Source organism: Phyllosticta capitalensis (assembly GCF_038381095.1).
Source record: "Phyllosticta capitalensis strain CBS 128856 chromosome Unknown BKA78scaffold_12, whole genome shotgun sequence".
NCBI lineage: Eukaryota > Fungi > Ascomycota > Dothideomycetes > Botryosphaeriales > Phyllostictaceae > Phyllosticta > Phyllosticta capitalensis.
The window spans coordinates 149,884-168,719 of NW_027117450.1; the positions used below are offsets into that span (position 1 = coordinate 149,884).

Below are 18,836 nucleotides of genomic sequence, written 5' to 3' on the forward strand. Positions count from 1 at the left end.
GCCGCTATTGAGACATGGATTGCGTAGCACCCTCGCACCATGAATCCTACCGCCCGCGCGTCCGTGCGCGCCGCAAAGCTTAACTTTTGACAACAACTCAACCTCGCCCAGAAATACACTTGTCGATTCAACGCACACCGTCACCATGCGCGGCAAGCGGGCGAAGCAATATCGCAAGTTGATGAACCAATATGGTCTCACCTTTGGCTTCCGCGAGCCGTACCAAGTGCTTGGTTTGTCAACGCATTCCGACGGCGAAAAAAACATGCTGACATCACACGCAGTCGACGCCGACATGGTCAAGGACACGCACCGGTGCAAGATGGACCTATCCTCCTACATTGAGCGCACGCTGCAGGGCAAGACCAAGGTCATGATTACGCAGTGCTCGATGCGGCACCTGTACGCCGACAAGGACCAGGCCGTCATCGCCGAGGCGCAAAAGTTTGAGCGCCGCCGCTGCAACCACCACACCCTCGACGAGCCGCTGTCGACCCTCGAGTGCCTCACTTCCGTCGTCGATCCGTCAGGAAATAAAACGAATAAGCACCGCTACGTCGTCGCCAGCCAGGACCAAAAGGTTCGCGCAACCCTGCGCCAGATCCCCGGCGTGCCCCTCGTCTACATGAATCGCAGCGTCATGATCATGGAGCCCATGGCCAACGCCACCGAGGACGTGCGCGAAAAGGCAGAGTTTGACAAGTTCAAGGCGGGCATCAAGATGCGGCCGACCGGTAGTGTGGCCGCGACGGTCAAGAGGAAGCGCGAGGAGGAGGGTAGCGAAGACGAAAAGGACGCCAAATCCAAAGAGCCGGAACCCAAGAAGAAGAAGAGGGGACCCAAGGGCCCCAACCCGTTGAGCGTGAAAAAGGCAAAGAAGCCGCAGCCGCAAAAGAAGGAGGCCGTGAAGCCGGCGGACGACGGAGAACCCGCAAAGCGCAAGAGGAAGCGGAAGCCCAAGACGGAAGGCATGTCTGTAGAAGAGGAGGAAGCATAGTTTTCTATCTGTTCTCTGTTGTCCACCACGATTCCCCATAGCATTGCACGGCGTTCCGGGCGGGTATAAAAATTGGGGGGTATAAGGGGAAAAAAGTTCTACATAATCTCAGAAATCAATTCTCACACCTTCTTGCCCTGTGCAATGAGATCCGAGACCTTGGGCGGAAGCACCAGCGCGCTCCTGTCGTTGCGTTTGAGGAACTCGACGACCGACGTCGCCACCTGGTCTGGCAGGTCTTCCTGCAGGAAATGGCCCGCCGCGGGAAAGACTTGGAGTTGGAATTTGCCTGTAGACGTCAGTATGCTATACGGATGGAAAGCAGTAGACCAACCTTGCATCTGCCCAATCATCAACTCCTTGTCCAAGCGATCCGTCCCCGCCAGCAACAACAACTTGGCGCCCCTCGCCGTCAAAAACTTGCCACTCATGCCACCAAACCAATCGCTCCAGTACGCCTCGGTGCGGCTGAGATCCGTCTTCCAGACCCACTTGCCGCCGTCGGCGCGGACGAGGAGGCTGGGGACGCTGGCGCGCGCGCTGTCGGGGTTGCGCAGCGTGCGGCTGCGCAGGTGCCAGGCGACGGCGTCGTCGATGGAGGAAAAGACAGACGGCCGCGCGCGCAGGTACGCCTGCATGTGCTTGAGGGCGTCCATGGCCGAGCCCTCGACAACATCCAGCACCGCGTAGCCCAGCACCTGGGGGTCGAGGGCGCCGCTCTTGGCGGCATCGGTCACGACGGCACCGCCCAGGCTGTGGCCGACGAGGAGGAGCTGCTGCGATTCGAGACCCAGCCGCGCCTGCGCGAGGCGGATCATGGTGACGAGGTCGCGGGAGAGGCTGGCCAGCGCCATGCTGGTGTCGACAACACCCGAAGCGTCGTAGACGACGGAGCCGTGCTCGCGCGCCTCGACGGCCACGATGCCGACGTCGGGCATCTGGCGGCGCACCTCCTGCGCAAAGAGGGCGAAGCTGAGCGCCGACGAGCCCGCCCCGTGGTGCAGCACCATAAGCGGCGTCTTGGAGTGGGCGGCCGGCGGCGTCGCGTACACGTGGTATTTTGCGCGCTCGCCATTGTCAAAGGCGTGCTCGAGCCAGAGCTCCTGCTCAAAGTAGTTGGTCCATTCGATGTGCGGGGCGGCCTGTTCCTTTTGCGAGGGCGTGGGCACGACGGTGCCGGTTGATGAGACGGAGGACGCAGAGGACGAGTCGTCTTGTTCTTCTTCTGGGATCTTGGAGTCGGTGGTTGGTGGTTTGGAAAGCTTGGATTTGCCAATGGATCGAGCCAGGTCACTCATGATGGAGTTTGTTTGTCGAGGGCATCGAGTTGGTTGATCAGGTGAAGTAGTGACGCGACAGGGATGCGTCGCGGGGTGTGGTGGTGTAGCTAGCGCACGGTCCATATACGTCACAGGGCAAACATTTATACAAGTGAACAATTCTAGCAATTAAATCAACACTCGAAAGGTTGTTTGCTATGGATGTAGCGAGGGGGTATCAAATCATCATGGCGTCATTCATCCAATCCAACAAAACAAGAAAAAACTATTCGTCCTCGTCATCATCGTCAGAATCATCAGCAACAACAGCACGCCTCTCCCTCCGCGGCGTGCCATCACCCAACTGCCACTCGCCCCGGTGGTCGCGCTCGACGAGACCCTCGCAGCAGAGCCAGTCCCGCAGCTCGTCGTCCTCTCTCCACGCGCCGACGCCGTACACGGAGCACTCGGGCTTCTTGTCCTTTTCAAAGTGGCGGCCCACGTGCTCCATGCGCTCGTCCCAGCTGCCCGTCCCCTCAAACGTCTGGCTGCAAAAGAGGCACGAGCTCTTGGGCGGCGGGTCCCTGAGCTTGATGTAGCAGCGGCGCAGGTAGTCGGCCATGTTTTCGTCGTTGACGGGACCGGCCGACGAGGAACTGGCAAAGTGCATGCGCCGCAGGTGTTGGGCAAAGAGGTCTTTGCGGTTGAAGTCGTTGTAGGACGTGGTGATGCCGTCGACCGTGTTGGGGCACAGCTCGCAGCGCCAGAAGCCCAGCCGAATGTGCTGCGTCGACACGTGCCGCTTCCACTCGTTCTTGGACGCAAACGTCGCCTGGCACGAGTATCCCGCCAGGGGACACGGGAAGGGTCGTGCGGCCGAGTTGTCTTTGTTTAGTCGGCTACCTTTGGATTTCTTCGACACACGGTGGTGGTGGTGGTGGCCCATGTCGACCGACTTTCGGGCTCTTGAGAACTTGTTTGGCGTGCTCGATGGACGTCGACGCCGCTTAGGACCAGAAGCAGGAGTGTAGTCGGAATCGGGGTCCTCCTCGGATTTGGAGACTGGCTGCACAGACTCGGCGTCTCTCATGCGCACCTGCAAGTCTTCGTCGTGGTCCGGCATCTGCGGAGGCACTCTGCTGGGATAGTAGGGCGCTTCCTGCTCGTAGGTAAACTCGTACTTGACGTCGGAAGAGTCGTCGTAGTCCATCTGCTGCTCGGCGTCTTCGGACGGCGAAGGGTACTGTTGAATCTCGCGAAGCGCGCAAGATCCACCAATCGAGTCTTCTGGCTGGTACGCGGCGAAGCTGCAGTCAAAGTAGTCTTGCGACGACATGCCGGGAGGACTGGACGGATCGGAGGAGCTAAAGGTCGCGACGCTGGGCTCGTCCGGAAGAGAGTGGTTGTAGCTGCTGGAGCTCGACGCGGACCAGCTGGAGCGATGGTAGTCGGGTGATCGCTTCCCAGCTGTTTGATCTGGATAGTGCCATGGACCAACGGCATCGTACTGCGCGTCCAAATGGTAGGTCTGTCCCCTTTGGCTGCCGTCAAGCGGGAAGACATCCGCGTTGAAGAGTGGACGCTCAGGTCCGCTGAGGTAACGTTGCATGTTGGACAAGTTCTGACTTGATGCGCTGTCTAGTGCCAACTCGGGACCGACGAGACTGATTGTCTTGGAGCAGAGGCGCACGCCGCTCCACTGAGCATCGTGACCGGGCCATGGATAGGATTCTGCGAGGTGGGCGTCTGGGTGCATGCCCATGGTGGAAAAGTCGTCAAAATACTGAAAGGTCATGTTGAACGAATAAATCAAAGGCTTTCGGACATGCTCCAGAAGTGTAGGCGCTTGGGGTGGCAGCAGTCGGTATAGCAGTACTTATACAGGACAAAGTCAACAGCACAAAGGTGTTGAAGGAGGCGAAGCAGGTGGTGCAGTTCGTAGGGCAGTGACAAGCGCAGCTAAATGTGGGTTTGGTGGCTCCGCCTTGAAAAGGTTGTGTATCGACGAGGGGGTGGACATGTAGAGCGTCTTATGGAGGCAGTACAGATCAAAGAGCCGCATTCTTCTGATGCGCAGCTCAGCGCAGCGCGATTGCACGAGCGCCGGGGGGGCATGGGTAGTACCCAGAAGCAGCCACGGGCAAGCCGACCCCTGCATGCTGACCGGTCGGTGTGTACACGACGGTTTGGGGAGGGTCAGCCAGAGTCTGTCCCACGGGCAGCGCCTGGAGAGTGCCGATCATGATATGGGGCGTCGACGCCTCTTGACTGCGGACAAAGAGGGAAGAATGGGCCGGGACGCGGTGCATTGGACAGAAGGGTGATTACCGAGGTGGTTGCAGTGGACGGGGGACGGATGACGGGCGCAAAGAGGGACGCTGGACAGACGAGGTGTTTTGGGGGCCGAGTGTGAGGGCGAGGGCTGCAAGGAAACGGAACGCTGCACCCACGACCAAAGAAAAACAATCAATCGGACGATGGATGGGTCAGAGGCAGCAAACACTCGCCGCCTGCCCGGAGGCAGCAACCCAGCAGTTAGTTCCACCTGTGATGCCATGCATCCACCACCACAAGCAGCCTCTTGGCACGCCTCAGCTGCGCCCTCTCGCTCCGCGCCCATTGGGTCCCTCTATTTTATCCAGACATCACAGACGACCCGGGAGGCTCTGCTGGCCCGGCTGTGCTGATCAAGCATGCAGCGCAGATGCAGATTCCGCCTCGCCCTGGCTGCTCTCTGCGCAGTGCATGAACTTCCTCCTCGTCCGGATGCTCGCCTGCCGCGGGAGCTACTGCGCCCCGCCGCTCTCTTCTTCACTGCAGCCGAGCCAGCAGCCGATCCTCGACCCCTTCGAGGATCCAGTAATGGTCCACGACTTCGAGGTTTTCCGCCTCGCTCTGAAACAGCTTGTCCGGGTCCTGGTCTGGCCCCATCAAGCCCGCCGGGTTCATACTGGCCATCTGCTGCGTAACTTGATTCGCCGCTAGACGGAACGGGCCCGGTCAGCAAGCATTCGTCTTGGCCCCCCACATTCACATCCCACTTACCATTGTTGCTCCCCAGGATGAAATTGTAGACGGGCTGCAGCCCAAACAGCGTCAAAAAGTACCACGACAGGCTTGACACCCACTGCACGTCAAGGTCGCGGGTGCCTACGCCAGATTGCAACATGGATTTGAACTGCGGTGTCAGCGGGAACGGAAGCTTGACTATTGCCAACAATTAGCCCATCGGCATCCTCCGTCGAGACGACCAGGGGGGCTGCTCACGTATCACGAAGCCCGAGAAAAAGGCGTTGATCCAGCTCATAATCAGAGTCTGCGGGACCATCATGGCGACGTTGCCCTTCATCATGCCCATCATGCCCTCCATGGCGGCGGGGTCGGTCATCGGGTTCGGCCTTGGCTTGCCGCGGGACTCGGGGTCGGCCAGGAAGGAGCCGTCCTTGAACGCGGAGACGAGGTGCGACTTGCGGTTCGCAAACGACGAGGGCGAGACGACGTTGGCGTTGCCGCGCAGGTTGACGCCGCGCATGAGGGACCGGTGCTCGCGGAGCTTGGGCAGGGCCTGCTTCTTGGGCGTGCTCTGCAGCAGCACCATGGCGTAGTGGCGGAGGACGCCCGTCAAGATCTGGGAGCGTCAGAATAAATCGAGACCGCGTTCGAACGCTGCTGTTGTCCGTACCATGACCACGGTAATTGGCAGCAAGATCCACCAGCTGTGCTCGCGTTAGCTTGTCGGTCGTGCCGGACAAAAGCAACACTTACAACAGGGCCGGGTCCCTGTGGATAGTCTGGACCACGGGCTGAGCCATGATGCAAGTCTTGTAGAGGTGAGGTGTTGTGGTGGTGATGTTGCGCGGACCGACGTGTAGAGGTAGCGCGGCCAAGAGTTTCGTCGGGACCGGGTTCCTTGAAGCTCCCCAAAGAACACCTGTTGATCCCCGTCACCACCACCACATCACAACATTCCCTCCAATCCCGCGCGCAATTACACAAGTCGAGGAGCTTCGCGCGCAGCTCCACCACCCACCGCCACCATGTCCACCGCCGAGCAAAAAATCCAGGTGCACTCAGTCCCGGGTGCGTTTCCATCCCCAGCTCCACCACAAACCGCAGCTCCGCTAACCCTTCCTCAGACCTGAAAAACACATCCGACGACGCGCTCCCCAACTACCTCAACTCGCTCAAATTCACGCAGGACAACAAGCAGCTGGACGTGCGGCTGGCGCTGGGCTACGCGGCCGTGACCATCGCGGGGGCGCTCTTCTACTTTGACTGGAAGTACGGCTGGGACGCGACAAAGGCGTGGACGGGGCCGGCCGTCGCGGCGTACTTTGTCCTCAACTGCGCCTTCATGTACTGGATGTATGTCGTGGAGAAGGGGCTGGTGTATGCGGGCGACAGGGACGGCCAGAAGGTGTGTCAAACAACAACTACTCAACGTCTTTGATGTCAATGTATATGTGCTAACGCTGAGCTATCTCTAGATCCGCATCTCGACCCGCGTCGACAAACACATCCCCATCTACCACCTGACCATCGCCTACACGACCTCCCGCAAACCCGCCACCTCCCCAGGCGAGCTGTGGCAGCGCATCGAGCTCTCCGCCCCCTTCACGCGCTGGTTCACCGCCGACGGCTTCTTCGTCACCAAGCCCTTCCAGCAGTTTCTGGCGTCCGAGATCCCCATCATCGGCGAGGCGGACCCGGCGAACGTTGTCGAGGAGATTGGCAGGGGCAGCGGCACCGCGGCCACGAGGGCGAGCGCCGCCGGTGTGCAGAATGTGTTGGGTCAGATGGCTGCGGCGTCGGGGGTGAGCGGGGCGGCGGGTGCGAAGGCGAGGAAGAGGGGTTGATTTTGGGGAAGGGGAAAGGTGGAAGGGGTGAAAAAGCAAAGCATCAAAGAGCCACGGCATAAATTCTGCAATTCCATGATGAGTATTTCAGAACTACCTATGCAAGTGCCGCGTATCTCTAGCGCCGGTCAAGTCGAAGCCGAACTGAAGAAGAACCAAAGCTATTGAATGCAGTGAGGAGATGATGTATGCGCCAGAAACGTCCGTACGCCCTGGGAATGCCAAACGGCCCATTCAACCAACAACAATTCTCTTTCAAAACCACACAGAAGAATGCTTGCTACCTCCCGTCCCCTGACAACCTCACTCGTCATCATCCAGCCCCATCATGCCCAAAACATCCAGCTCCGTCCTCACGATGCGCTCAAACTCATCACGGGCAATACCCGCGCCTCGCGCCAGCCGGTACAAGCTCTTGAGGTCGGTGCTAATGTGCTGCTTGATGGCGACCTCGGCGGCGGCCTGGCCAGCAGCGGCGGCCTCGATGCGCGCCACGCTGCTCGACGCCGACGCCGGCGAGCCGGACCCGGACACGGGCCGCGGGTGGTTGAGCTCGCTGTGCGTCAGCGTCTCAAAGGGCGAGGTTTCCTGTTGCTGTTGCGCCGTGGCCGCTCCGTTCGTATGCGGAGCTTGTCCTCCAGCGGCCGGCAACGACGAGTCGTAGCCTCCCGGGCCGATGTTGGCGGCCGCGGGCTCGAATTGCACGCCGCCGTTGCGCGTGGAAAGATTTGCAGCGCTGGTCAGCGTGTCGCCGTGAAGGGTTGACTCGAAGCCGGCGTCGGCGGGCACCTCTTCCTCCGGGTCGTGCGCGTCAAGGGCGGGCTGGACTTCGGCGGCGTAGCGCGCAAAGTACTCGAGCTCCTCGGTCGAGGGGACGAGGTTGGAGTGCTGCTGTGTTGAGTTGGTAGGACGCTGGACCTGGGGCGCGGGCGACTGCTTGGCCGGCGTGCGGCCGGGCGTGCGGTCGTACATGTTCCAGTAGTCGTCGTCGTCGTCTTCGTCCTGAGCGGTGGTGGTGTTGGTTGTAGTCTGGTTGGGGGTCTCGGCCTTTCGCAGCGCGTCTGCAATGTATGCCGCCTTGGAGGCTTCGCGGGCTTCGTCCATGCTGGGAAACCATTCTTCGGGCTTGTCGTCGTAGTCTTGGATTGTGCGCAGCTCGGTCAAGCGCCATCCTGGGCCATCGCCCGTCGTCGCGTCCGTCATGCACCAGAGGTAGACGGGCAGCAGATCCAGGTCGGACAGCTCGATGCGGGCCTCGAGAGTCTCTTCATCCCTCCTCCTGTAGCGGATCTGGCTCACGTCTCCCAGCTCGATTTCTCCGGAGGCGGGGTGCGGCTCGAGTTCGATGGTGTTGATGACGGCGAGGAGGTTGGCGGCTTTTTCGCGGTCCCAGCATAGCAGCGGCAGCCATGATTCGTTTTGGGTGGTTCCCGAGAGGAGTTGGACGCGTTGGCGCAGGATTGGCGAGAGCAGGGGCAGCAGAGCTGGAGGTGGGCGTGGAGATGCAAAGGAAAGCGGCAAGCAAGCGAGCAGCGGCGGAAGCAACGCGTGGGGGTCGGGCGGCGGAGTAAATTGCACCATGATTTTTTTTCTTGACGACGTGTAGATGGAGGGAGAGATTTAGGGGGAAAAGACGAGAAGAATGTCGAGGCGTGCAATTGTAGAGGGCGGAGGTTCTCGACGGAGCTACTTGTAGTGGGTGGATTTTATCGTCAGTCACATGCAGAATGGTCAAAAGTCCAACGATTTTTGTGGCTGCAACGGGATGTGCTAGAAGCGCGACAGGCGGATTTAACAAGAGGAGCAGCAGTCAAAAGTCGAACGGATTGGGTCGAGGAAGCGGTGAAATGGCAAGTTGTTGCAATGTTTACAATGGGTTAGAGCTGAGAGGGTCAAGGGGACCCCTCCACCTAGCTCTCCCTTCGTCCGCGGCGCTAGACCAGGCCGGGGGGCCCTATGATGCGCGTCGCCGTCCCGTGCCCGCCATGGAATGACTGCGTGCCCGGCGCGTGGCCAGCGGAGAGGAGTGAGGACCCTTTGACGATGCGCCGTCTTTTTGGATTTGGTGTTGAGCAGGAAGCCAGCGCCCACGGCCGAGAAGTGCGGAGCGTGATTCTTCACGCACTTGGCCCGCCGGCGTAGATGGTCATGCAGTATAGGTCCATCTGTGTCTCCGCTCAGCTGCGGGCGTGCTGCAACGTGGTGAAACCCTTGGGCCAGTCCCGATAAGGAAAAAGAAGGAGGTATCCAGCGTGACGACAACCACATGCAGGGCGACGACGAGAGATATGAACGTCAGAGTTGCAGCGCACTGCATGTGGGTTCCCCCAGTGCACCAGGCAAAGTGAGGCTCTCGCTCCAGGCAAACATCAACACCAGCCTCACTGCTGCCTGCCTGCGTTTGTCGACCATCTCCAAATCAGCCTGCCCTCTTCCACAATGACGCTCTGCTCACTCTTGTGCCACCAGCACCTGCGAAGCCACCGGCAATCATGCCTGATGCTGCCCCCCAGGTGCGGTGCGGCTGCAACCCCCAAAAGACCAATCGCCATGATCCAAACTGCGAAGCGCCCAAGGCCATGAAAGTCATCTTTCGTCCGGCTCTCTCTCTCTCCTCATGTCCATGTCCCCTCGCTTCCATCGACTCTCGCCGTACACCCAAGACCTTCTTTTGGAATCTCCTCCGCCGCTTCGTTCCGTCACCTGCGCGCTCCACCACACATCGGCGCGCCACCCAATTGTCTGCCGCAATCGCCATCCTCCAGCGGTTACGCGCTTGATACCTCCCCGACTCCCGGCATCCGAATCATCATCGCCCCCCGCAAGAGGAACCCGTAGCCATGGATGACTATTTCGCCGCCAACTTTGCCAGAGATGGCTCCAACTATCTTCCCGATTCCTCTGTCGCTCGTTCAAATCCAGAAAACGGTCATGCGAAAAAGTCGTCTTCGCCCATGAATATGCCAAATCAGGATTCTTTTTCACCACCCAGGCCAACGTCCTCCAGCGCTACTGCGAACCTCGAGCTCCCATTCTGCGCGTCTGACAACATGTATTCTCCGGCCTTTTCCTTCCAGGATGACACGCCTGAGTGGTCTTCTGATCATCAATTCTCCAACGCTGGAAGTACTCAGGCTACCCCAAATCTCGAGGACGACCTTTTTGCGACAGCTTTCCTCCCGATGGAGGATCCCAATGGACTTCAAGACCCTTGTAGTGCACCTCAGGGCCCATTCGTCACCCAAGCCAGCTCTTCTCCTGCCAATGGAAACCTCCAGCCCCCCGTTTTCCGCCCCATCCACCATGGACACCAGCTCATGTCGCCTTGTACCACAAACCATTCAAGCCCTAGGTCAAGTTCCGAGTTTGTCAACTTTGCATCTCGCGCACCTCCAACATCTTTCCCGTGTGTACAGCTAGACAATGCATGGGCGCCGCAGCAACAACATACTCCAGCTCGAACAGACAGTCCCGGTCAAGGCTCGAATGGCGTCCTTGAGGAATATTCAGCCTCCATAATCAGCCCCGAGATTCATGTTGAAAGCTGCAGCCGGGCCAACTCGCCTTCAGGCTCTGAGATCTTGGGCAAGAAGAGTCATGGTCCCAGAACGTCGGGATCTTTTTTGTCTCCACACGACGCTGAAGCTACCTCTGATGAAGCCACCTCAGATGAAGAGTCGCAAAATGGAGCTATCCACACGCAGCGGGACGACGATGGCTCGTGGATGCGCAACAGCACCTCCGGTCTTGCTGGGATTGGTCCCGACGAACGAAACAACCTCAATGACGCTCTGATGCCGTCCATAAACGAGATGGAAAAACTGCGCATTGCCGACGAGAAAAAGGACGAAGTTCAAAAATGGCTCACAGACACAGACAAGCCAGGGGACCGTGACGACACTGGACACACTTTCAATGTCGAATCGAAATTCAGCAACCCCGAATCAAACACCTGCGAGCCACTAGATTCTCCCGCGGCAGAGGTAGAAGTCAAAGATGGAAAGGAGGAGGAATCATATTTTCCTCGGGTACCACGAGTCGACACCGCTGGTTCGCAGCCGCACCGAGTACAGCCATGGCATGATCCTCCACGCCCACCTACTTGGGGAAACAAATACCAGCCAGACACATCCAACGCCGCGATGCAAAGATTTTTGGATAGAGCCAGGGATATTGATGCCGCCTCTGTCACTGCAACCATAAGCTCATTCCGTACACGTCGTAAAAGCGAGTCCGAGATTGCCAGCATAAGGTCTAGCGGCGGTCTCTCGAAAGAAATCTCGACTGTGAATCGACCACGAAAAAGCAGTATTTTAAATACATTCGCAAAGAGGACTCCTAGTCTGCTAAGGAAGAAGAGCCCTCCGACTGCAGGACCAACCCACAGTCTATCCCTAGACACCAAAACCAGTGGCGTCAAGCGCAGTGGCAGTTGGAGTCGACCCAAGTCCCCCAAAGTCGACAACAGACCAAATCACTCTCGAGGAAGTGGGTCTCATGGCGACAATTTATTCCCAACGATCAGCAGAGGCATCCGAGAGGCAATATCACGAAGCAGAAGCCCAAGTCAAACCAATCCAGGTTTATCCGAGCTCATGATAGGTGTCGGTGGCCCACCAATGCTTTCTCTTCCCCCTGACAGCCCACACGATGCCGATTCGGATGCGAGCGACGTGGATGAGCATGCACCGGCCGAGGTCGATCAACTCGTTGTCCCTACGGTGGATGGATTCTTACAGCACGCCGTCGAAGTGTGCAAAGGCAGAGATTCCACATTCCAATATGAAGTCTTCATCGTCAAAAGGGCCGCGGAGCTGCAACATCGCCGATATCAGCACCTTTTGGAACAAAAGGCCCAACACTTGCGACGAGTCAGGAACAAGAATTGTTCGCGGGCATTTTGTACTGGTCTTGGGGGGCAACCCAAAGTCCTCCCGATTCGAGCTGGAAAAGACGGCAAGGTCGCTTCCAGTGGGTTCCGCATCCTTTCGCCATCTGATGACGAGGGCGACGACCTCAACGAGGGCGGGACCGTCCAGGTTTCGCGTCTCGAAAAGGGCTTTCCTCTCCCGCCCATCAAGCGCTTGCCGGCCGAGTTTGAATGTCCGTTCTGCTTCGAGGTCAAGCACTTCTCCAAACCGTCGGACTGGACCCAGCACTTGAGGGATGACGTCCAACCGTACTTTTGCACGTTCCGGGACTGCGATAGCGTCAAGACGTGGGGCAGAAAAGCAGATTGGAAACGACACATGGAAGAGAGGCACCTCCAACTGGAAACGTTCAAATGCAACTGGCGCGACTGCGGAAAGGAGGTCGTCCGCAAGTCCAACTTCTACGCCCACTGCCTCCGCGAGCATCGAGTGCCGGTCCCCAACCACGAACCAAAGACCAAGGAGTTCAAGGACACGGTCGCCAAGGTGCGCGCCGGCCACCGCTTCGAGTTCCTGACCAGCTGGGAAAACGGCGTCGCAGACTTTTCGGGCCCCGGCGACCACACGACAAAGTTTTGGCTGATTGTGCACGCCTGCCGGCAGGAGAAGACGTCCAGGCCAGAGGACCAGCCGTGCCCCTTTTGCAGTGTCTGCTCTGCGAGCTGGAAATCCTTCTATGCTCATCTGGCGCGGCACATGGAGATGCTGAGCATGCCCATCCCGCGACTGGTCCAGAGCAAAGACGTCGACGCCGATGCGGACCTCGCCAGTCCGGTGGTCGAGAGCACCCAACGCCGCCGCGCCAAATCGGCCGTCACGCCGCACTCGAGCAACATGATGGCTGGTGGTGGGATGGACCACCTCCCGGTCGTCGACTTCAACGACCCGGCCGGGAACCTGCAGTTCTACACGGATTGGGGCGCGACCTCGACTGCGCTGGGCACCTCCATGTCGCCGCAGCCAAACACCATGACGTACCCGCCCCTGCAAATCGCCAGTCCGCGGTCACATCCGCCTCTCGTCGCGCAGCAGCAACATCAAGCGCCCCCCGTCCTCCCCGCATCGTCGACCTACGCAGTCGACAGCTTTGCAAACCAGCCGTGGAGTTTCTCCAACACCGCCGCCGCCGTCCCTCGCTCAACTCCAACACCCATGGCCAATAACAACGGCTTCTATACCACAGCCCAAAACCAAGGCCACCACCACCACCAGCATCCACCCGCCGCCGCGCCTGTCCGCCCCAGTCTGACGACGAGCGTCTACGCCTCATCCGGCCAGGTGTACCAGTCGCCGATTGAAGGACCGCCTGAGTCGTTTGGCGCCGGGGCGGATCTGCCGACGGGGCTGTACGCGGATAATAGCGGCGTGTTTGACGGCGTGGATGCTGCTGCTGCGTCGTCGTCGGCATTGCCGTTGGAGTTTGCCCAGCAGCAGCAACAGGCTGGTTATGATTTTGATTTTGGTTGCGTGGATGGTGGGTATGCAAGGCAGCAGCAGAAGCAGCGGCGGCGGCAGCAAGGCTTTTATCCTTGAGGATGTGTGCACGGGAGATTTGGGGGAGTGATGGGCGACGATGATGCAATCCGTTGTTTTGTCGCGCGGTGTTGCTTTGGGCGTTGCGCGATTCTTACGCTTTCTTGATACCTGCCTGTCTTGTCCTGTACTGTCCTCTGCTTTTATTGCTTTGGTCGGACCGGTCTGGTCTGTCTGGTTTCCCTTGTCTCCTTTCCGCATGTGCCTTTTTCTCTCTACTGTTGTTCGCTTCAAACATGCACACAATAAAACCAACCGCTATCTACAGAAATCTCCACCCATGTCAAAGTGCGCTGCACAAAATCCACCCATCCCCAGTATTCTTCCCATTCAAGCGTATCCGCGGTATTTACATTGCAACCACATAATCCCGTCTATCTATTCCCCGCATCTCCCAACCGGGCAATCCCACAATGTTGTCGAGTAACTTTTCAGCCCTTTGCCCAAGTCCTCCAGCGCTCGCGCCCAAGATGGCGATTCGCTGCTGGCAGTCTTCTTCTCTGCCTTGAAGTTCTTCCCTTTGATTCGGGGTTTGGAGGACTCTGAGGTCTGGCTACATATTCCCCCCGAACTGTCACTGGGTCCTTCCTTCCCCCTTTTGACGGCACGCACGACCGGGCCGTGTCAACCATTTGCGCTGCCTGGCTGGCTGGGGCGGCGGCCTGGATTCAAACGTGTCTTTTTGACGTGAGATGCCGAGAGAAAAATCGATGATGGTAGGCAAATTCGTTTGTGGCGACAGAGAGAGAGAGGGAAGACGAATATTGAACGCAGAAAGAAAATAACGGCGACTCCCTAGACAGAGCGCAGTGACGTGTGCGTGTACGGGTGTACGGTGGGTGATGTGCCCGAAATGCGAATGCTAGGTATTGTACAAAGCAAATCAATCCAGCTCGGAAAAAAAAAACAGACCACCGATGATGAGCTCAAAACACACACCAACAACAAGTCTCGCAGCTGCGCGCGCGGCGCTTGAATGCTCTGGCTGACTTGAGAGCTGCTCGTGGGATGGACGGGCGACTACTACCTACTGTGTCTACCACTCTTGCGACGTGTAGAGAATGGTTGACCCTGGTTGAATGGGGTGCCAATTTTGTCTGTCTGTCCTTCTCCCCGCTTGTCTGCAGAGCAGCACTTGAGAATGTACGTGAGCAAAACAGGACAGGGGTAGATCAAGTACACGATGAAGAGAAGAGGACAAAGAAAATTCCAGGGCATACTTGCAGTCATTGTTTTGGCTCTGTCAAAGGCTGGTGGCCGTCCTGCCTATTTTGATTCATTCAACTTCCTGCTCAGTGCTCTCCTCGATTCTCGATTCATTCACCCCCTGGTCTCATACTCGTACAATAATGACGGACATTTGCTGCCACTGCCGCCAGAAATTACCGAACATGTCAAGCAAACATCACATCCCGCACAAACATACCAACAGGCCATAGAACACATACATTCCTTACGTTACATCTTGCTACCAACGCCGCCACCGCCGGCACGGGACGACAAAGACGACGAAGCAACCACCTTGACACGAATCAGTCTGCCAAGGGGTTGCGCAGGAGGCGCCCCCTCATCCGTGATCCAAGAGAAAAGAGGGAAGGGAGGGAGGAGGGACTCAGACGACGTTCTTCTTCAGCCACTCGTCCCATTGCTCGGCGGTGAAGCTGCTCGAGATGCTGTTCTCGACGACGCCCTGGAGTCAAAGCGGGTCAGCGCAATCAGCAGCAACAACACCACTACTCCTGGCCAGCTAGCTCAGAGGCTGGGAGGGTTAAGAGGGGACAGCAGCAAACTCACATTAAACACGACAGTCGGGGTAACATGCACACCAACCAACCTATTCGTCTTAACCATAACCTTGACATCATCCGTGACCTTATTCCCCGCATTCAAACTCCCCTCATCCGCCTTCTCCGGTATCTCCAACAAGCCGTACACCTCCCTCTCATCCAGCCCAACACTGGCCGCCACTTTGGCCAGGCGCCTGTACGTCGCATTCCTCGTCTCATTGACGACGCTCACGTCGAAGTACTCGGTTTGCGCGTCAAACAGCGCCTTGCTGAAGGCGTAGAAGCGGTCGGGCGCGAGCCGCAGCACGGCGGCGCCGGCCTCGTGCACGAGCGTTGAGGAGGGGTGCCATGGCTGGATCTGCTGGCGGAAGATGATTTGCAGGTTGCTGGCGTAGCGCGTGCGGACCGTGGGCAGCACGTGCGTGTAGACCGTGTTGAACATCTTTTTGGAAAACTAAAACGCCGGCGAGGTTAGCGTCGTGGTTGTGGTCGTGATGGTTGCGCTTGCTTTGGGGTGGTTCGGCGGAAGCGTACCGGACAGACGTAGTCGAGGTCTGCGGAAACACCATCATGGTCAGCGTATCTCTTCTCATGATGATATGGCTTCCTTACAGAGCTCGAGCGTGTGCACCGTCTTGATGCCCGACCCGGCGACCTTTTGGCCGGCGAACTTGGGAGCCAATGCCATTGCGATTGATGGGTTTATTTTCCAATTTAATTGAAGGCTTTCCGAGCGTGATTGAATGCGAAGAAAGATTGACTGAATGCTGGTGTCAACGTTGGAGATGCCGTGGAGGACTGGAGGTAGGGGGTGGGATGGATTGATTGTGAGGTCAATGACCCCGCGATGACGACACCAGACTAGCGGCGATTCGGGAACCGTCCACCACCATCTTATCTATGTACCTCGTCGAGAACATGGATGGGTCCAAAACAACATTTCTCGAGTACAACTGAGTGAATTTGCTCGATGGAATTCAATGGCTTGCAAGAAAGCTAACGGGATGTACTCTGTCGAAGAACTCCACACCCAATTGCTATAGACCACAGCTCAGCCCTTCACTCGGATGTGCAATGGTGCAAGCCTTCTCCTATTGATGCCATTCAAGCTTCAGCCTTGAAAACTCTTGAAGCACGCTACCAGAAATCTGGTTCAAGTCTCCAACAGAGTCAGCACGCAGGACAAAGCACGTTGAAAAATTGACGGGACCAACAAGACCAAAATCAAATCAATCAATTGCTACAAACGACCGTCTACTCTGTCTGTCCGGATTGTAAGAGAGAGAGAGAAAAAGCGATGAAGATGAAGAGCAAGGACAAAACAAAAACAGGCCGACAGCTCTGGCACCACTGCAAGACACACCACCAACACAATTTCAGACAAAACCTCAGAGAGCCCACATCAGACACGAAAACGCAACCAGACAAAAGACGTGGCCCTCGAGCGACAGACCCGACAACAGCGTCGCAGCCGACTTCGGGGCATATCCTGGTGGAATCAAAAGGCCCTCGCGAATCTCCTGGTCCGGGGAGTGACCGGCGTGCTCCCTATGAAACGCCTCGATTTCATCCTCTTTCGACGGGCCGGTGGGCTTGGTGTCGTTGGGAGGGTTGATGTGCTCGTTGTAGTGTTCGCTCTGCGACTCGTTGAGATGGGGATACGTTGCCACCTCATCCGCGCTTCTAGAGCGGCCCGTGAAGTTGTAGTGCCGCGACGCATTGTAGTTGACGATTTCGACCCGGCGGACGTACATGTTCCATGGCATGCCACCATCCGTGGTGTACGTCGTCTGGCCACTAGCCAACTCGACAGCACTTCTAGTCTGATGGTCGGGGTCGTCAAGGGTCCACATGCCGATGCGCACCTTGGATGGCGTCTGGGGAAATTCATTCTTCGTAACAGTGTCCTCAAACATCAATGTTCGCATGACTTGGTTGTTGATCTCCCAGTTGATGCGGTCGTGGCGCCAGTCAATCGAGTACCTGTGGAAAGCCGGTTGGGCGCCGGGGAAAGAGACGGTATGGATCTTGTCCCGTTCACCCGTCGCGGTATTGCCCTTTCCGACGTAGTTGGACCTTGCGATGTGCGAATCGCTGCCGACGGTGACCTGTGGAAAGAAGAGTCAGTCAGTCATCCTTTGCTTTTCAACGAGGATCAAAATTCAGGGGGCGCCAGCAAAACTCACCCAGCTGATCTCATCCTTGGTATCACTGATAATCGTAACAGCGCTGACGATGCCCTGGCCGACCGCAACCTTCATATCGACATCAACACGGCCATACCAGATGTACTCATCGGTCTCAATCGTGGGCTTGTCGCCGCGCTTGCCAATGGTGAAGACTGCACCCTCGACCCACGACTGCGAGTAGCGAACAGGAGCCTCCTCGTCGTTCTCCAGGTGCCATCCGGGACTGGCGATCTCCTTGGCGGCCGTGAAGTCCGACTTGAGGGTGCTGGGGTTGTCGATGCCGTTGAGCAGCGGGCAAGGGTACTGCTTCGAGTCCATGGGGTTGCATCCAGGGGCTTTGAGGACCAGTGGCCCCTTGGCGGCGTCGCTCAGCGCGGCGAGGCCGAGCAGGGCGGCGAGGTGGAGAAATGAAGGGCGGTGCATGGTGGATGATGCAAAGCTGGAGAACAGTTGGTGGGACTGAAGATGGAGAATAGAGAATATGCTCAAGTGTCTCTGAATGTGGGACGAGAATCAAAGGCCGCGATGATGATGACGACGACGATGATGATGATGGTGATTGGGAGAGAAAGGATCAGAGGCAGAAGAGGGAGAGGGAAAAGACCCAGGGCATGCTGGGGACCGACCGACCGACCTGACCCGAGGAGAAGTTGCGAGGCACACTCGACTTATGCAACTGCGTTGCGGCTTCAGTTGGTGGTAACGAAAGGAGAAGGGAGGACTCTGGCCGTCCCAAACCAAGGTTGCCAGCGACCTCCCTCCTGTATTCCACGCAATTGCCTCCGGTCTACCTGGGGGATGTGGAGAAAGAGAAGGAACCTTGGTAAGAGACCCTCATCGTCTTGAAGCCATCCGGATTGTCGAAAGTAGTTTTTGGAATCACCTGCCCCGAGAAAAAACTTTGCCACGTGCACCCCGGAAAGACTCCAGATTTCGACGGCGCCCTATTCTCGACACTACTCGCCATAGCGTACTGCCATCGAAAGGCGAGAGATCTTTCCTCTTGATCTGGGACTGTCGCTGGGAAGGCGCGAAAGCGTCCGCGTGAGCATTCGCGATTGAAATCCCTGGCGGCGGCTGCTCGAACGAGTAAAGCAAGCCAACAATGCATCGTGGGGCTTGCAGGCAGTAGTAGCAACCAAAACGCAAAGGGCGACTTCCACTGAGTCGCACTCGCTCCGTCTGATGCGCTGGACATTGGTCAGTGTCCTGCCTACCTAGTCTCTGGCGGATTCGAGCGAGGAGAGGAAGCCAAGTCAGTCAGCTATCACTGTACGTAATTAG

General features: G+C 57.7%; 11 protein-coding genes across 11 annotated transcripts; 4 read left to right on the top strand and 7 right to left on the bottom strand.

Moving 5' to 3' along the window:
• Positions 1-145: 145 nt before the first annotated feature.
• On the top strand, positions 146-997 carry BKA78DRAFT_258226 (Fcf1-domain-containing protein; the record flags this gene model as incomplete). Its single annotated transcript, XM_066885263.1, has 2 exons — positions 146-233; positions 285-997. 2 exons carry the CDS (start codon positions 146-148, stop codon positions 995-997), a joined length of 801 nt encoding a protein of 266 aa, XP_066738965.1.
• A 122-nt stretch (positions 998-1,119) lies between these two features.
• On the bottom strand, positions 1,120-2,295 carry BKA78DRAFT_258734 (Alpha/Beta hydrolase protein; the record flags this gene model as incomplete). The annotated part of the gene is made up of 2 exons (XM_066885306.1): positions 1,120-1,286; positions 1,332-2,295. The coding sequence occupies 2 exons, from the start codon at positions 2,293-2,295 to the stop codon at positions 1,120-1,122; spliced, it is 1,131 nt and encodes a 376-aa protein (XP_066738966.1).
• Positions 2,296-2,419: 124 nt separating this feature from the next.
• On the bottom strand, positions 2,420-4,394 carry BKA78DRAFT_47775 (uncharacterized protein). The gene has a single exon (XM_066893254.1). It carries the CDS (start codon positions 4,049-4,051, stop codon positions 2,543-2,545), a length of 1,509 nt encoding a protein of 502 aa, XP_066738967.1. The 5' UTR covers positions 4,052-4,394; the 3' UTR covers positions 2,420-2,542.
• Positions 4,395-5,390, top strand: BKA78DRAFT_47778 (uncharacterized protein). Its single transcript, XM_066893255.1, has 2 exons — positions 4,395-5,255; positions 5,318-5,390. The coding sequence occupies exon 1, from the start codon at positions 4,738-4,740 to the stop codon at positions 5,239-5,241; it is 504 nt and encodes a 167-aa protein (XP_066738968.1). The 5' UTR covers positions 4,395-4,737; the 3' UTR covers positions 5,242-5,255; positions 5,318-5,390.
• Positions 5,391-5,440: 50 nt separating this feature from the next.
• On the bottom strand, positions 5,441-6,103 carry BKA78DRAFT_326095 (integral membrane protein DUF106-domain-containing protein). The gene is made up of 3 exons (XM_066889415.1): positions 6,022-6,103; positions 5,939-5,972; positions 5,441-5,884 (listed from the first exon to the last, which is right to left on the bottom strand). Exons 1-3 carry the CDS (start codon positions 6,066-6,068, stop codon positions 5,477-5,479), a joined length of 489 nt encoding a protein of 162 aa, XP_066738969.1. The 5' UTR covers positions 6,069-6,103; the 3' UTR covers positions 5,441-5,476.
• Positions 6,104-6,293: 190 nt separating this feature from the next.
• On the top strand, positions 6,294-7,112 carry BKA78DRAFT_333807 (microsomal signal peptidase 25 kDa subunit-domain-containing protein; the record flags this gene model as incomplete). The annotated part of the gene is made up of 3 exons (XM_066890130.1): positions 6,294-6,340; positions 6,373-6,673; positions 6,744-7,112. The coding sequence occupies 3 exons, from the start codon at positions 6,294-6,296 to the stop codon at positions 7,110-7,112; spliced, it is 717 nt and encodes a 238-aa protein (XP_066738970.1).
• Positions 7,113-7,436: 324 nt separating this feature from the next.
• BKA78DRAFT_236508 (uncharacterized protein) lies at positions 7,437-8,678 on the bottom strand (the record flags this gene model as incomplete). Its single annotated transcript, XM_066883858.1, has 2 exons — positions 7,437-7,668; positions 7,768-8,678. Coding segments are annotated over 2 exons (1,143 nt in total), but the record flags the coding sequence as incomplete, so codon positions are not given.
• Positions 8,679-9,808: 1,130 nt separating this feature from the next.
• BKA78DRAFT_47768 (uncharacterized protein) lies at positions 9,809-13,873 on the top strand. Its single transcript, XM_066893253.1, has one exon. The coding sequence runs from the start codon at positions 9,953-9,955 to the stop codon at positions 13,574-13,576; it is 3,624 nt and encodes a 1,207-aa protein (XP_066738972.1). The 5' UTR covers positions 9,809-9,952; the 3' UTR covers positions 13,577-13,873.
• Positions 13,874-15,188: 1,315 nt separating this feature from the next.
• Positions 15,189-16,051, bottom strand: BKA78DRAFT_258520 (thioredoxin-like protein; the record flags this gene model as incomplete). Its single annotated transcript, XM_066885290.1, has 4 exons — positions 15,189-15,266; positions 15,371-15,817; positions 15,898-15,917; positions 15,976-16,051. The coding sequence occupies 4 exons, from the start codon at positions 16,049-16,051 to the stop codon at positions 15,189-15,191; spliced, it is 621 nt and encodes a 206-aa protein (XP_066738973.1).
• A 530-nt stretch (positions 16,052-16,581) lies between these two features.
• On the bottom strand, positions 16,582-18,157 carry BKA78DRAFT_48044 (concanavalin A-like lectin/glucanase domain-containing protein). Its single transcript, XM_066893259.1, has 2 exons — positions 17,550-18,157; positions 16,582-17,471 (listed from the first exon to the last, which is right to left on the bottom strand). The coding sequence occupies exons 1-2, from the start codon at positions 17,973-17,975 to the stop codon at positions 16,752-16,754; spliced, it is 1,146 nt and encodes a 381-aa protein (XP_066738974.1). The 5' UTR covers positions 17,976-18,157; the 3' UTR covers positions 16,582-16,751.
• On the bottom strand, positions 18,158-18,828 carry BKA78DRAFT_47846 (uncharacterized protein). Its single transcript, XM_066893256.1, has one exon. The coding sequence runs from the start codon at positions 18,748-18,750 to the stop codon at positions 18,340-18,342; it is 411 nt and encodes a 136-aa protein (XP_066738975.1). The 5' UTR covers positions 18,751-18,828; the 3' UTR covers positions 18,158-18,339.
• Between the last annotated feature and the right edge of the window lie 8 nt (positions 18,829-18,836).